Consider the following 14,584-nt stretch of genomic DNA (forward strand, 5'->3'; position numbering starts at 1 on the left):
GATCCCTATGCAGTGGGAAAGAGGCCGGGTGCAAAGATTGAAGTGAAAACAGAGCAGGGCTTAAGTATCGGAGGATGTCCGTCACCCCGCATTTGCGGGGGTGAGGAGAACTCGGGGTAGCTCACCCCGGATCTGCATAGACCAACCTAAAAAGAGTTCAAGGCATGGCTTTGAACAGTACGAGAAGATTTTGGGTCGATACTCCATGCAGGAGTCCAGTTGAGCTTCAGGAAAGAGCTCGGGCGGGCTCATAATCACCAATCCTGCTGGTTAACTCCAAGTCGTTAGGTGCAGTTAAGGCGTACTGAAACATCGAATTGAGAACGAATAATAATTTGCTATATACCAAACCCCTATCAAGCAATTGATCGTCCTGAGCGAAAGACTTGTTGTACACCGCAGGCGCATCCAAGTGAGAGCATCAATGAACCCTAGCCTTGAGCTTGCACATAAGTGGAGGTTTCGCCCACAGGTTGTATGACTTCTGATTATGCCATTCCCGACTCTCCTCACACAATTCGATGTCAAAGTTCCATAGTACTCTGGCAAAAATCACACGCATTTCTGCATAAGCCAAGTTTCGACCTATACAATTCCGGGGACCAACTGAGAATGGCTGCAAAATCTCCCGATTATCACGATAGAACGGCGACGAAGGATCATTCTTCGATTCAGGCAACCAACGTTCGGGAATAAATTCTTCGGGTTTATAGAAATTAAGAGGCGACCGGTATGCAGCAGACTGATGAACAGATACTCTGGTCTGAAAGGTATTAGCATTGGTTATTTCACTATTCTGAGTGGGACTTGCCTTTTTGGGGAGGAGATATCCCGAAATCTCAGTAGGCTGGTCTGGTATGTATCGCTGCAAATGGCCCGCAACAGGTGGGTACATGCGAAATGCCTCATCTATACATGCCAACATGTACGGAAGCTTAGCTGTAGCATTGTTGACGGTGATATCTTCCTCAGTCTTCATGACAGATCGCACTTCGAACTTGACTTTTTCCATTTCCTTAGGGTGTCGTAGCAACCAGTACGTCAGCCCCGACAAAAGTGTTGCTGTGGTCTCACTGCCAGCAATGACAAGGATGCTTGCATTGGCTGCAAGTTCCTCATCAGTCAGCCCGTCTTTGTCGCCGCGGTGACGAAGCATGGACTGCATGAAGTCCGCTTGGCCACGGTCTGTCTGATCGTGCAACCGTGTCTGTACTGTATTCCAGCTATATTCATCCTGTCTTCTTTTCGCCTCCAGGAGGTGTTTTGGTAGGAAGCGCTTCAGGGCGTTAAATACCATGGGATAATCATCCTTGAACTTAGCGAATGCTATGGCCTTAATGAACTCAAAGATAGTCGATACCCAATAGTGGTACTCTGTTGAGTCCAGTCCACCGAATGATTGTCCAAACGCGAGGTCTCCAATCAGGTCGAATGTGGTAAGGTTGTACCACTTCGCCATATCCACGGCTACTTGTGACTCAGCCATGCCGTGCAGCTTATTGATAAGCTTGTCGACGTAATCCATGATGAACGGTTCTTGGGCTTGAAGGCCCTTAGCAGAGAAAGCATGGGATATCGCCTTGCGGAATCGAGTATGATCGGAGTCATTTGCACTGATAATGTCCTTAGGATTGCTCGCTGACCCTGATACCTTGGGCAACTGCCGATGTCCGTGGCCATAAATGTCTTTCCATGCCTGGGTGGTGATGAAGGAAACCTCATTCGGGGTGAAGCGGACGACCCCACCGTACCTCTTGTGGAGTGCTCGCATGTCCCTATCTAGTACTCCTCTCATGTTTGAGATGTAGCGCAAGATGGGAAAAGCCAGCCATAGCTTTGGTCCGGGGATCCGACGGAGCGGATGTAAGTAGATGTTCCAGATGGCAGCACAAATGGTGTATGCGAGGTAAGATATCCCGATAAGAGCCAGAACAGTAGGCATGATGTCTTAAATGAAGGCTTTGATTTGGTTGCCATGCATGCTGGAGGGCCGGGGTAAGGGCCGATTATAAGTCTTCGGGTCGGTCGCACCTGAGCTACAATCGCGAACATACTGGCGTCACGACGCCGTATCAAGCAGGAGGTGTGGGCAACGGCATGGAGATGGAAGCGGGGTAAGTGTCGGACATATGTTGCCACTAAATCTAGGCGATGGGGCGGACGATGCTAGTTGATAGTGCTGCGATGATACGGCATATGCGCCTGGCTCCTCCTGTTTTGCCAGCATTCATACTTTCTTCTGTCGTTTCAAATTCGTCCACCTGCTAATCTTCTGGCTCACTAAAGTACTCCAATGTTCTCCTCACTTTCCGTTAAAGCCAAAACCAATATTGAGAAGGCTGTGAAGAGGCTGTTGAGAATGAAACGGCAGACTTGCAGCTGATGGCATCGATTGGACGTTGAGCTGCAAATAGAGTGGAGAGGCGATCTGCACGCTGTGTTACGGTCCGTCCGCGTCCCGCGTGTCAGCCCAATAGGAGACGCCAGTTAATAATGTGAGAGGAGCAATGATAATTCCAGACGAGGGCGATATGCAACTCGGTGGCCGGATGCCTCGAGGCCCGCAACGGATACCGGAAGTTCGACTCTCGGGCTACCTAGCAGAACCCTAGAATTTTCAATTAAACGTGGCAGCCTAAATACACACGTATACACGAAACAAGGATAGACCCCCTAGGAGCTAACAGAATGATCGCCCTGACAAATTTGGGAGGAGCAATAAGCTCTGTAATGGACGAATCGGTACTGGATCATTTCTAAATAGCTACTTCGAGAGACACGACTCCTTCTTAGGGTGGAGACAGCTGTCAAGCTCGGACCCAGACACGCGCCTTCATCCGCTTCCTGGCACACAACATGTCCCTGAGCAGATGAGCAATAAGCAAGCGCGAGATAACAAGTCATGCACGTTGTAGCCATTGAGCTCAAATTGATAGAGAAGTTACTGGTATCAGTGGGTCTATTGCTAGCCAGCCACCACGCGTTAGTTTCCGAGCTCTGGCCAAAGTGTGCAACATGACCTCGATCTCAGGAGTGACCCCGCTTTTTGTGATATCACTTATGCTTCGCAAGCATTCATAAGTCAGTTATGAGCAACGGTGGTGTGGATTACCTCCGATTCTGCATGCCACAGAAGTATCTGCATCCACCGCATATTGCGCTAGGCACATGCAATTGCCAACATAGGAGAGGAAATTATGTATCATAGTGACGAACTTGCAACACAGGCCCGTAAGATGTGGTCATATAAGTGTGTCTGTTAGTTGTTCTCACTTGATGTGGATCAGAATATAAACCCCAACTGACTCGTGTCGCATTCAGGCGTATCGTGACGGCCTTTCAATACATCACAACATGGAACCAATAATCTCGCCCACTTCACTCTGTCAGGGTAAAGTTGATATGAGGTAAATTAAGTTCAATGCTTCCTCACATTTTGTGTGTGTGAGAGTGAGAATTGGCTTTCTGACCCGAGTAGGCCATGCAGTGCTGCCACATTTAGGAAAGTCCGAATCGGTCTCCTCAAGGCAGCATCCACAACTGGTGCAAGTGGCTTCGGGTAGTAGATTATAGTTGTTTGTTAGTTGCAAAACTTCCTTACTGCCAACCCTTAGTACCAGCGGAAAGCGCGCTTTGAGATTGAAGTCTTAGATCAGCGGCACTCACAGCGTGGTGAATGCGATTCTCCAATGTGCTCAGATTACGAGCGCGTGTCCTAGGTCAAAATCATAGTTTCCACATTTGTAACGGAGAGGACGGCATAAACGCGGTACAATTTGGGCCTAGTATGCCCCGTGACACACGTCATCGGGCTCAAGGATCTCCACAAGTGCGAAGAGGGTATGATGAAGATCGTCCTATTCGTACATCAGTAGGTTCTTTTTATATATGAATATCAAGGCCATCATTAGCAGGTTATCGAATGGTCGCAAAGAACTACCTAAGGGTCAACTATCGCATCCAGGAGATCGAATTTCAGCTCAGAATAAGCACTGACCAGATGGATGGGGAATACAGAGTTGCTGATAAACGGCGGCAGCCATTAGTAGAACGTGAAGCTAGGACGTCGTCTATTGTTGAAGGTTGGCCGATGTCGCCTGTATTTCTGCCATTAGAAATAGTTGGATTTGCTTCGGGTGTAAACCAAGTTCGTCTTCTTATGGCTGAACTGGCTCCTGAGGCCATCCAGTGAGCAACAGTAGTTAGCCAGCGTTATATATTCCTCGAACGCTTTCTTCAGACCAAAGGATCTTCAATTCTTCCTTCCTGCAAGACCATCGGTGACCTTCAGCACGACGTCCATAAGAGCCCGCACTAGATGTGTGCCGAGATAGCCCGTTATCGATATACATGCCTATTCAAGCTCGAAAATCCGAACGAGAAGTAAGAACCTTTCCAAGTTCTAACTCCTTATCTATCCCGCCTATTGTACCTATTGATTGTTTTTGGCTTTTTCTGCCTGGCAAATGTGCGCACCGGTTAGCAGATATATTCAGTGATTCGTAATTCTTGCTTCTCCCTAAAAAGAATGCCATCGTGTCAAATTTTTGTTTCGTGGGCGAAGACCGGGCACTATCTAAAGGATTAGGTAGGTGTCCATGCAGCAAGAACAGCTAGAGTATGAATATAGTAATTAACCACGAGGATAGTGGTGAAAATAAATGACCTACGTAGTACTGTGACCGCCCGGAGTTGCCAGCCCATAATATCGGGATGGCAAAAGCCAAGACCATTTAGCCCCCTAATAGTTAGATAGACATGTAACCATTATCAAATCTGCTACTGGATATCCGAGCGGAATATAAGCCTTTTAGTTCATTATAAGGAACCGGACCCTAATGATACGCCGGCCGGTCACTTGATGTCAGCGTGCCTCCATACTTGTCAATGAGAAGCTCAACGGTCGTGAAAGAGCATTGTGGGTGGGGTAGATTGTAGTCCGGGCGGAACAATCACTTAGCCCTACTTCGTAAGCTACTTCAGCATATGCGAACAAGATTTCCTCGAAATGAGCCGGTCATTTCGCTGGTCTGTGCGTGCGCAGACACTGGGTTATGAACGGCCACTCATCTCCTAGCACCAAATAGTCACTCTTCGGCTTTGGCTGCTAGCAGTAGAATATATGGCATATCGATCGATCTGTAATCCTGCTCTTCTTTTAAGCGTTAGGCGTGGTCGGGCCTGAAGAACTTCTGATCGTCTCATCACTTTCCGTTTCCTTCAACCCACCCTGCTTATCACGCCCCGGCTGGCGGTGGAAAAATAAGTATGCGCTAGCGGATCTACTGCAGGTACCAACTCAAGGAACTCTCTATCGTGACATGAGTGGATGCGGCTCGAAGCTACAGACTAAGAGAGACCGCCCGAATAAGGGATTAGTGACTGAAACTCTGTGTTATACGAGGATCAATCTCCGTCATACCTTGAATTATGCAGACATAATCACCTAAGTGAAACCTGCCCATTGTATGCACTCGCACAGCAGATCAGCATGTATTGAAAGATCGCATGTGTCTGCGGGTCTTCCATTTTAGGACAGTAATAATGGGGCCTCTGTGGTCAAACGAGGCGGGCTGGATCTTGCATATAACGGCTCTAGTGCCATGAGGCTGATCTCTGCCAGATAATATGTTCCCTTTCTTCACCAGGGGTTGCTATTCGAAAGCAATGGCTACCTATTATAAACACCTTTGACCAGTTTTACAGAATACCAACTTTGAAAAACCAGCACGCTAAAGGGAAGAGGGTCTTACCAATCAACCAAGGCGGTCTGATCACGATACTGGAAACAGGAAAACAGTAAGAAGGGAAAGGGGAAGGAAAAGAAGAAAAAGAAGAACGGCAACATTTTTATGTATAATCATTTCGTTCAAAACTCGCAGAATCGTGCCAGCCTGATAAATTCGCCTATACAGCTTGTCCTTTTACTTTCACTCTTTCTTTCTTTCTTTTGGTACCCTGACTATCCTCACAATTAGCCCAGAGAATTGAAGGATGGAGATAGATAGATAAGAATGTATTATTGGGGCACAAAATATCTTGAGATCGGCGCAGACAGGGACCCCGGTAATCGGTTGCGCCATTGTTAATGGCAACTATTCTCATAACTACTTGAAATAATTAGAGGGAACAGTCAGTAAGCGGATACCGGTGTTTAGGTTGGATCACTGTTATTCACAAAACCCGAGATTTGCTGTCTTCATTGGATCTGTTGTTACTAATCTATTAAGTGGTTCCAGCTGTCTACAATTGAGGTATAATAATTACTGTGACCTGATTGGTTGGTATACGGGGTCTTTACTTTATCCGCAGCTCCACCATTGAGACTCGGGATGTGGACAAAATACCAGTACAACAAGCCGAGTGGAGCCTGCATCTTGGGTTATCTCCGCTGAGTAATGCAAAGACAGTTCACTCTTCACCAACTGTAGGATCTATCACACAATATGCGGTCTATATAAATTCGTCGTGAGCCCTGGTCTTACACGATTTAAAAGTAGAACCTACGAGGAAGCCACGATGCCTCAGGCGGTTCAACTGACGTGGACCGATGTGGCCAGTATGTACAAACACTTAATGGAGCAGGTGGCAGAAGCACCCGCATCCAAAGGGCTCGGTATCATCTGTACAGCCGCCGTAGCCACCCTAATCACGGTCGCCTTCATCAAGCGCTTATATTATCGCAACTGGCATCCGTTGTGTCGCTTTCGTGGTCCTCCCGAGGCTGCTTCATCGCGACATTGGATCTACAGAGTGACCGACCGTGGCTTTCCCGAGGAGGACCTCGAAAAGCTTCATCAGAAGTATCGTGAGTGGCACCTAATCTTCGCTGCCTTTCATGATATCGCATGAACTTTGGGAGTTAGGTAGTGCTAAGTCGGAATATCACTAATCTCGGATAGAAACGCAAGCGCTACGCATTGGTCCCAACGAGCTACATATTACCGATGTTCACAAGTACAAGGTCATATATAGTCAAAGCAAGCCGTTCCCGAAGCATGCAGAGTTCTATGAGGCTTTCAACACACCCCATACAGTCTTTACCGAGATCGATGAAGGAATGCATAAAGAGCGCCGACGTCTACTGAATCCCTTCTTCTCCCGAGCAGGTGTCTTCAAACTCGAACCCATCATCCATGAGAAGGCGAAGATTTTGATGAAAAAGATCCGGCGACTTGAGAATAGTCACACTGTTAATGTGTATGATGCTTTCAGGTAAGTGTCATTATGTAGCTTCTTTGATCGGAATTCTACGAGGGCATACTTATCCCAAATAACCGAGGATATAGGCACGGCTGACACATCGGAAACGGCAGATGCCTTACAACTGAGGTCATTATGGAGTTCGCCTTTGCGAAATCAGCAAACATGCTAGAAGAGAGCGAAACTACTTTTGGGTCTTGGTTCCTAGTCGCCTTTGACGCCGTTGCGCGAAGCATATGGAAGATGCAGGAGTGGCCAATCGCTCGGAAAGCCTTGGGGGTTGTCCCTATGAATGTCATTGGATTGGTGGATCCCAATATCGTCAATGTCCTCAAAATGTTAAAGGTATGTCCCGAGCTAGTATCTTTTTGCCAGTTAACCATTGTATGCTAATTCCCTGATCTGGTTTACTTAGTTTGCCAAAAACTGTCTCCAACACTATGAGGTGCACGGAAATTCAACGACTCATCCTGTTGTATTCGAAAATCTATCTTCCCTGCCGCACGACTACAAGGTCACCGAGGCAGTTGACATCCTGATTGCAGGAGCTGATACGACAGCATCCACTCTGACTGCTGGCTTTATGCATATTCTCTCGAATCCAGCTATTTATTCCAAATTAGTCGATGCTCTTCGAGGAGTGGACGTCAGCGTGGATGATCCTTCAGCGGCTCGACTTCAGGAACTAGAAAAGATTCCTTACTTGGTACGTACAGACACCCCAAACACACAAATTACTCGCCTCGCTAACTGTCCGTTAGACTGCCTGTGTGAAGGAGTCTCTCAGAATCGCCATGCCGGTGCCTGGCCGCCTACCGAGAATCGTTCCCCAAGACCTCGCTGAGCCATTCGTTGTTGACGGACTGGTCATCCCGCCCGGTGTAAGTCTGATACCAGATGATTAAATGCACATTATCTTACTGAATCTCTGCAGACTGTTGTCTCCATGTCAACATACACAATGCATACCAACGAAGAGGTTTGGGGTCCCGACGCCCGCGCCTTCAATCCCGACCGTTGGCTTCAGCCGGGAGCGAAGTCCCTGGAGCAGTATCTTTGTACATTCTCCAAGGGCGCTCGAATGTGCATTGGTCAAAAGTATGTTCTTCCGTTTGCTTCCAACTAGCACCTTATGCGATATCACTAACGTCTGATGTGTAGTGTCACATACGCCGAGGTAACAATTGTCATGGCGTACTTATTCAGAAACTTCGACATCCGGCTCCCGCCTGATTTTCGCCCACCCGAGAGAAAAGATCTGTTTACTATGGAGTATTCGAAACCTGGTTTACCGTTGAAGTTCTCCAGTGTAGAAGCAAGGTAATATTGAAGCGACCCACATGAATGATTTCCGTCCCGTGGTGAGGGTCAGATTATGAGTCTGAGTTGAGGATCCGATATAGGCGGTCTGGACAGCAAATAAACTACAGAGTAACAAGCTCTTTTACATGCAAAACTAAGTATTCCTATACAATTCCCAATATTCCCACCTGAACCTTGGTCAATTTAATGATACATGTGGTATTCGGAAAGCGCTGTGAAGAAAAAGTTTTTTTCTGCATCCACCTGGACAACCCTTCCCGATTAAATGCCAGAATCATCCTCCTCAATGCTGTTAGCAGCCGCATATTTATCCCAGGCAGCACAGTTCTTCTCGAGCGCAGAAGTATCAATCATAGGCTTGAGCTGGGACATGCTCTCCACGAATTGCATCGCGAAACCCTCGGATTGGTGCCAGCCAATATGGCAATGCAGCAACCACGCTCCAGGGTTGTCAGTCTTGAACGCGATGACCAGATAGCCGAGAGCGGGGAGCATGGCCGTGTCACGACGGGGTGGGTTGTAGGTGTTCAGAGTTGTGTTCGACGTGTAGCTTCCATCGCCCTGGGCGAGGATGAAGAAGTCGTGGCCCTGTCAGAAAATTATGTGAGCAATGGGTGTAAAATGGGCAGTATCCGGGCCAGAATAACATACATGAAGATGAATAGGATGAGGAACATTGATGGTCATTTCAATATCGACAATCACCCACTTGCCGTTGCCTTCGACCTCAACAACGTGTGATGTGTTGGTCCATGACGTGTTGCCGTTAGCGATCTGGAGCAGGGTCGGGTTGTCCCATTCTGCCTTAAACGTGGTTGGGCCCATGTACCACTTGTACAAGCCCGCACTGTTCTTGATGACGTTCGCCTCGTTGTGGCTTCTGAAGCCGACGCCAGACGCGTCGATAGCAACCACCGGCACCATGCTACTCAACGGCTCGTCGTAGCAGCTGTCGGTGTAGTTGTATGCTGTTGTTGTGGGAGTTGCTACAACAGTATTAGGCTGCTCGTAGTGGAAGATTCCTTTGATGTCAGTGTTTTCAATCTCGGCACAGGCCTCCTGGGGAATGGCGCGCATCCAGAAGTCGGACCCGGCATGGGCTTGGTTTGCCGTGACGATCACATCGTACCGTTGTCCTATAGGTCTTGGTAAGTTTCTCTTCGATTGCTATGGAGCGTAATGACCTACCAACACCGATGTTGAGAGACGTCGTGTTGTAAGGCTCAATGGGGACGAAATCCGCAGCAATGACGGTCAAAGTGTGATCATCGATCATGAACCGGAACAGGTTGCTCATTCCAGCATTGACAAGTCGAAGGCGGTAAGACTGGCCAGCAGTCACATTCATGAGGAAGCGCTCGCCAACAGTTTCATTGTTTTCCTTGACCCAAATGTTCGTTCCGTTGATCAGAGCAGTGGTCATCTCGGGCTCGCCATCCGTTTCAGCAGTGGAATACATCTGGTCGGCCGTGCGGTGCGACCAGTCCATGAGCCAAAGCACGCCAGCGTCGACATCATAGTTCGAACTGGCAGGTCCGTTGATCACAATAGCACCGTAGATGCCATCCCATGCTTGCAGAGCAAAGTGGGAGTGGTAGTAGGTTGTGCCGTACTGCGTAGCGCGCCATTCGTAAGTGATGGATCCTCCAGGGGGGGTGGGACATTGGGTAATGGAATTTGTGCCGTCTTGAGGGTTGGTGTGGTTTTGGCGGACACCGTGCCAATGGATGCTGGTTCCGTTGTTTTCCAGACCATTGTAGACATGAACTCGGACCCAGTCACCCCAATTGGCGTATATAGTAGGTCCTGGTGAGGTCCCGTTGATGGTCAGGACGTCACGAGGGACGCCGTCCGGAGCGGCGGTGGTGTTTCCCAGCTCCAACCAATATTCGCGAACTACTCCGGTGTCCGGAGCTTCGGTATAGTAGTCGGTATGGATGTCAAAATCGCACCACTGATCACGGGTTTGCGGTGTGTTGCCTGCGCATGCTTGCGTGGAAGGAGAGGAAACCGCGGCATAGGCGGTGCTGGCTGCGAGCCAGCCCGCTGCCAGGATGGTATGCAAATGCATTGAATTGAAGGAAAGATTATGAAAGAGATGCAAATGAATGATCGGAATGGAAAAGAGCGAATGAGATGTGATTTGACAGAGTTCAACAGCTCAGGACAGCATATTGAATATAAAGGATCGTCCTGCCTACCCCCTATCTCGTTCTAGACGAGCGATGGAATATTCAAAACGTTCTCCGTTTCCCGTTCTCGATAAATGTACCGGTGATCGGCACGCACGCTACCAACAGCATGCATGCGCCATTTTTACCCCTATACGTCGTCCTCACAGTCTCCGGTATTTACGAAGATGTCTGAATCAAGAACAGTGGACTTAGTGTTGAAATCAGCTAACCCCGAGACGAGATATTTCTGGGAAGGGAGTCAGGAGTGTAATACTGGGTTCGAGCGTCGAGTATACTTAGTCCGAAACGATGTCTGCAGAGTTGCGGAGTACCTTCTTCGGTGGACCCGGCAGGATTACGTAGACGGGAGATGCGGAGGATACGTACTATGTAGACAACCGGTTGCGACGCGCTCGGAGCTATTGAGGCTCGTTCAGGAAAACCCTGAGACTGAGCCCTCGCATGTGAGTTAACTGATTCAGTATAGTATGTGGTTGATGCCGAATCAGATTCAAGATCGATCATCTCGGTCTTGATCTTATCAAGCAGATCCGCTCCGACGTCGATCACTTCCCTTCGTATGATAGTCTTAACTTAGAAAGGTGCCATCTTGCGAAAAGGTGGAACGTCCCACTGGTCCCTGTCGGCATTAAGCTGGCATCAAAACTGCCATCCGATATACGGACTTCATCAATGGCCCGAGCTTAATTTCGCTAAATCCAGACGATGATTCGTTCCCATAAACGTAACCGAAGATGGGGTGACCTTGCGAGTCCCACTCTACAAATACTACGACCTCGGAGTTACTGGTATGCATGCCAAGACGTCCGGCTACGAGTTTAGATTATCACATACAAAGTCGTTCACCATCAGAACCCTCCATTCATTTGGGTCTGTGGGGACGGGAGTGGAGTTAACCTAGTATACAAGGCCGTCGGGACTTTGCGACATCCGGGACGCATCATGACACGGGAAGTAGTGGATGGAATAATTGTCTTCTGTAACAGTCTATTATATAGTCTAGTATTTAGAGGGTATTGATGATGGGCTGACAGACCTACAGAAGTTACAACGTTCAATTTCAGTTTCTTCTGATTTTTTCAGTTTTCCTTTTTGAGTACTGTTCTTTTAATGCGTGATGAGGTCTCACCATCTCTGGGCGGCGGCCCTTGCCCTGACGAAAACGGTCCAAGCCACCACATCGCAAGATGTGTGTACAGTTTCCTTCGCTCGAAGCTCATTGCCAGACGACAGCGTATATCCTGGCGTCTCAATTGACAGGTCTTCTGTGAGTGCAGTGGCAGCCTACAACGTGTCGAGCACAGACCAAGTCTATTGGCCGGGCGCCACATTCGACTACTGCAATGTGACCTTTGCCTACTCCCACTTGGGCCGGGATGACCGGGTAGTGGTTAGCTACTGGATGCCCGCTCCGTCGAAGTTTGCCAACCGTTACCTGTCGACGGGTGGCAGTGGATATGACATCACATTGGGAAGCACTTCCTTGCCCGGGGGTGTCATGTACGGTGCTGTGGCGGGCACAACTGACGGTGGATTTGGTGGATTTGAGAATGGCTCGGACGATGTGTGGCTTCTAGCCAATGGCACCCTCAATTACGAAACGGTCTACATGTTCGGTTACCAGGCTATCCATGAGCTGACCGTCATCGGGAAGGAGCTTACCAAGAAGTTCTTCAATACCTCCTCCATCTATTCTTATTACCAAGGTTGCTCTGAGGGTGGCCGTGATGGCTTCAGTCAGATCCAACGATTTGCAGAGGACTTCGACGGGGCCGTGACAGGTGCCCCTGGCTTCCGGTTCACTTTCCAACAAATGCAGCACCTTTGGTCACCCGTTGTCGAGCAAACTTTGGGCTATTATCCCCCTCCCTGTGAGCTTGAGAAGATTGTGAATGAAACGATCAAGGCTTGTGATGCCCTTGACGGCAAGGAGGATGGTGTTGTTTCGCGAACGGACCTCTGCAAGCTTCACTTCGACGCTAACAGCACGATCGGCGAACCGTACAGTTGTGGAGCTTCCTCTTTGACAACCTACAAGAGAAGAAAGCGATCGGAGACATATGCGCTCCCCGCCCAGAACGGCACTGTTTCTGCCCAAGGTGTGGAAGTCGCAAAAGAAATCATGCGGGGAATGCACGATACGAAGGGGAAGCAAGTCTACTTCTCCTACCAGCCAAGTGCGGCTTTCTCCGACGCGGAGACCCACTACGACTACGATACCGGCTCTTGGACCCTCGATATTACCGAATCAAACAGTGAATGGGTGGAGAAATACATTAATCTCCTTAATGCCACTGAGATGCCTACGCTCAAGAACGTCACTTATGACAACCTGAAGGAATGGGTCCGCATCGGCTGGCAGAAATACGACGACACTCTTCAGGCAACTTACCCCGATCTGTCGCCCTACTCCGAAGCGGGCGGTAAGGTGCTTCACTACCATGGAGAATCTGATTACACTGTTCCCACTGCATCGTCTGTGCATTACTATGAGTCTGTCCGTCGTATTATGTACCCTGACATGTCAACGAACGCAAGCTACGCCGCTTTGGGTGAGTGGTATCGCCTTTTCCTCGTTCCCGGTGCGGCACACTGTGGCCCGGATGACTCCCAGCCCAATGGACCTTGGCCACAGAAGACGCTAGAGACTATGATTCGATGGGTTGAGGATGGAGTCTTCCCTGAAATGCTGAATGCAACGGTGCTGCAGGGTGAGCATGAAGGCGAAGAGCAGAAGCTCTGCGCATGGCCTCTTAGACCTCTGTGGAAGAACAATGGCACCAGCATGGAGTGCGTGAATGATCCGGAGGGCATGAAGACTTGGGTCTATGACTTGAATGCTTTCAAGATGCCGGTGTATTAGAATGCTTATGAGAAAACTGGGTCTGCGATGTCCCTTCTTCTCCTACATTCTGATCCTTCTTTTTCTTTGATCACGCACGATGACCAGCTATGCCAACTCCAGCTTGACTGAGACTTGCATACATATGGATCGTGTGTTATTGAGGACACTCGTACGCCTCCTTTTTGTCTGGAAGCATGATTTTACTGTGTCTTTATATTTTCTGGACTTGCTCTGGCAAGCTTTCTCTTCTATTCTGTATATCAAGTCAGATTCCTTCATTTGAATGTTTTCCTTTGTCCAACGTGGATACATCCAGTAGCGTAAGTTCTGACTATGTCATCGAAAAGCACAGTGTCTTCAGTTATAGTGAGTAGTAGGATCAAAGCTCAATACGCTAGTGCACCATCGGAATTCTTCGGTACGTTAGCTACATGCCTACAATTTTATCTGTGGAACAATCTTTATTCGGGCTATAATCTGAGCAGTAAATGTCACCAAAGTATACCATCCCGAAAAGTATCGTACACCCCAGGCGACTGGATCAGTTCAGTAATACGAGACAGGCTTGTTTGTGGCTCAGCAGAGATACCCGCGACGTCAGTAGCAATGCACCGTAGTGACTAGTGTATTCTGAACTTAATCTCTACAAGCGAAACTTCCCCGCAATGTCCCCATGAGGACATTACATCCGACGATTTTGCCAAAGAGACTGGACAGAGTGGGACGCTAGCACAGCGCATAAGCATTAGCGTGCACCCTGCCCATGTGGGCACTTTTCTGTAAGCAAAGGTGAGCCCATTTTCCGGGGCCCCGAGTTCGATGACTAGTACTTGCTTGTCAACTTAAAGATCGGATGTCGGAGGTGTTGTGTCGGTATGTCTGGTGCGCTTGGATGACGTACTCTCAGATTCCTGGTTTTTATGTTCGGGAAATTGTGGGGTGATGAGCAATATCAATAGTATAAATAGGTCCTGTCGGCATGGTAGGGAAGAGTAGTTGAAAATCTTATTCATTCTCC

The 14,584-nt window shown here is 48.6% G+C and overlaps 5 protein-coding genes across 5 annotated transcripts; 3 read left to right on the forward strand and 2 right to left on the reverse strand.

Annotated features, from left to right (window-relative positions):
* Positions 1–421: 421 nt before the first annotated feature.
* AKAW2_80329A (cytochrome P450) lies at positions 422–1,942 on the reverse strand (the record flags this gene model as incomplete). Its single annotated transcript, XM_041681337.1, has 1 exon — positions 422–1,942. One exon carries the CDS (start codon positions 1,940–1,942, stop codon positions 422–424), a length of 1,521 nt encoding a protein of 506 aa, XP_041548290.1.
* A 4,577-nt stretch (positions 1,943–6,519) lies between these two features.
* On the forward strand, positions 6,520–7,219 carry AKAW2_80330S (uncharacterized protein; the record flags this gene model as incomplete). The annotated part of the gene is made up of 2 exons (XM_041681338.1): positions 6,520–6,808; positions 6,903–7,219. 2 exons carry the CDS (start codon positions 6,520–6,522, stop codon positions 7,217–7,219), a joined length of 606 nt encoding a protein of 201 aa, XP_041548291.1.
* A 119-nt stretch (positions 7,220–7,338) lies between these two features.
* Positions 7,339–8,527, forward strand: AKAW2_80331S (cytochrome P450; the record flags this gene model as incomplete). The annotated part of the gene is made up of 5 exons (XM_041681339.1): positions 7,339–7,548; positions 7,619–7,909; positions 7,965–8,084; positions 8,138–8,301; positions 8,365–8,527. The coding sequence occupies 5 exons, from the start codon at positions 7,339–7,341 to the stop codon at positions 8,525–8,527; spliced, it is 948 nt and encodes a 315-aa protein (XP_041548292.1).
* Positions 8,528–8,787: 260 nt separating this feature from the next.
* On the reverse strand, positions 8,788–10,597 carry tpcJ (oxidoreductase tpcJ; the record flags this gene model as incomplete). Its single annotated transcript, XM_041681340.1, has 3 exons — positions 8,788–9,114; positions 9,178–9,662; positions 9,715–10,597. The coding sequence occupies 3 exons, from the start codon at positions 10,595–10,597 to the stop codon at positions 8,788–8,790; spliced, it is 1,695 nt and encodes a 564-aa protein (XP_041548293.1).
* Positions 10,598–11,838: 1,241 nt separating this feature from the next.
* On the forward strand, positions 11,839–13,584 carry AKAW2_80333S (uncharacterized protein; the record flags this gene model as incomplete). Its single annotated transcript, XM_041681341.1, has 1 exon — positions 11,839–13,584. The coding sequence occupies one exon, from the start codon at positions 11,839–11,841 to the stop codon at positions 13,582–13,584; it is 1,746 nt and encodes a 581-aa protein (XP_041548294.1).
* Positions 13,585–14,584: the final 1,000 nt, after the last annotated feature.

The sequence above is a fragment of the Aspergillus luchuensis genome, chromosome 8, assembly GCF_016861625.1.
Source record: "Aspergillus luchuensis IFO 4308 DNA, chromosome 8, nearly complete sequence".
Taxonomy (NCBI): Eukaryota; Fungi; Ascomycota; class Eurotiomycetes; order Eurotiales; family Aspergillaceae; genus Aspergillus; species Aspergillus luchuensis.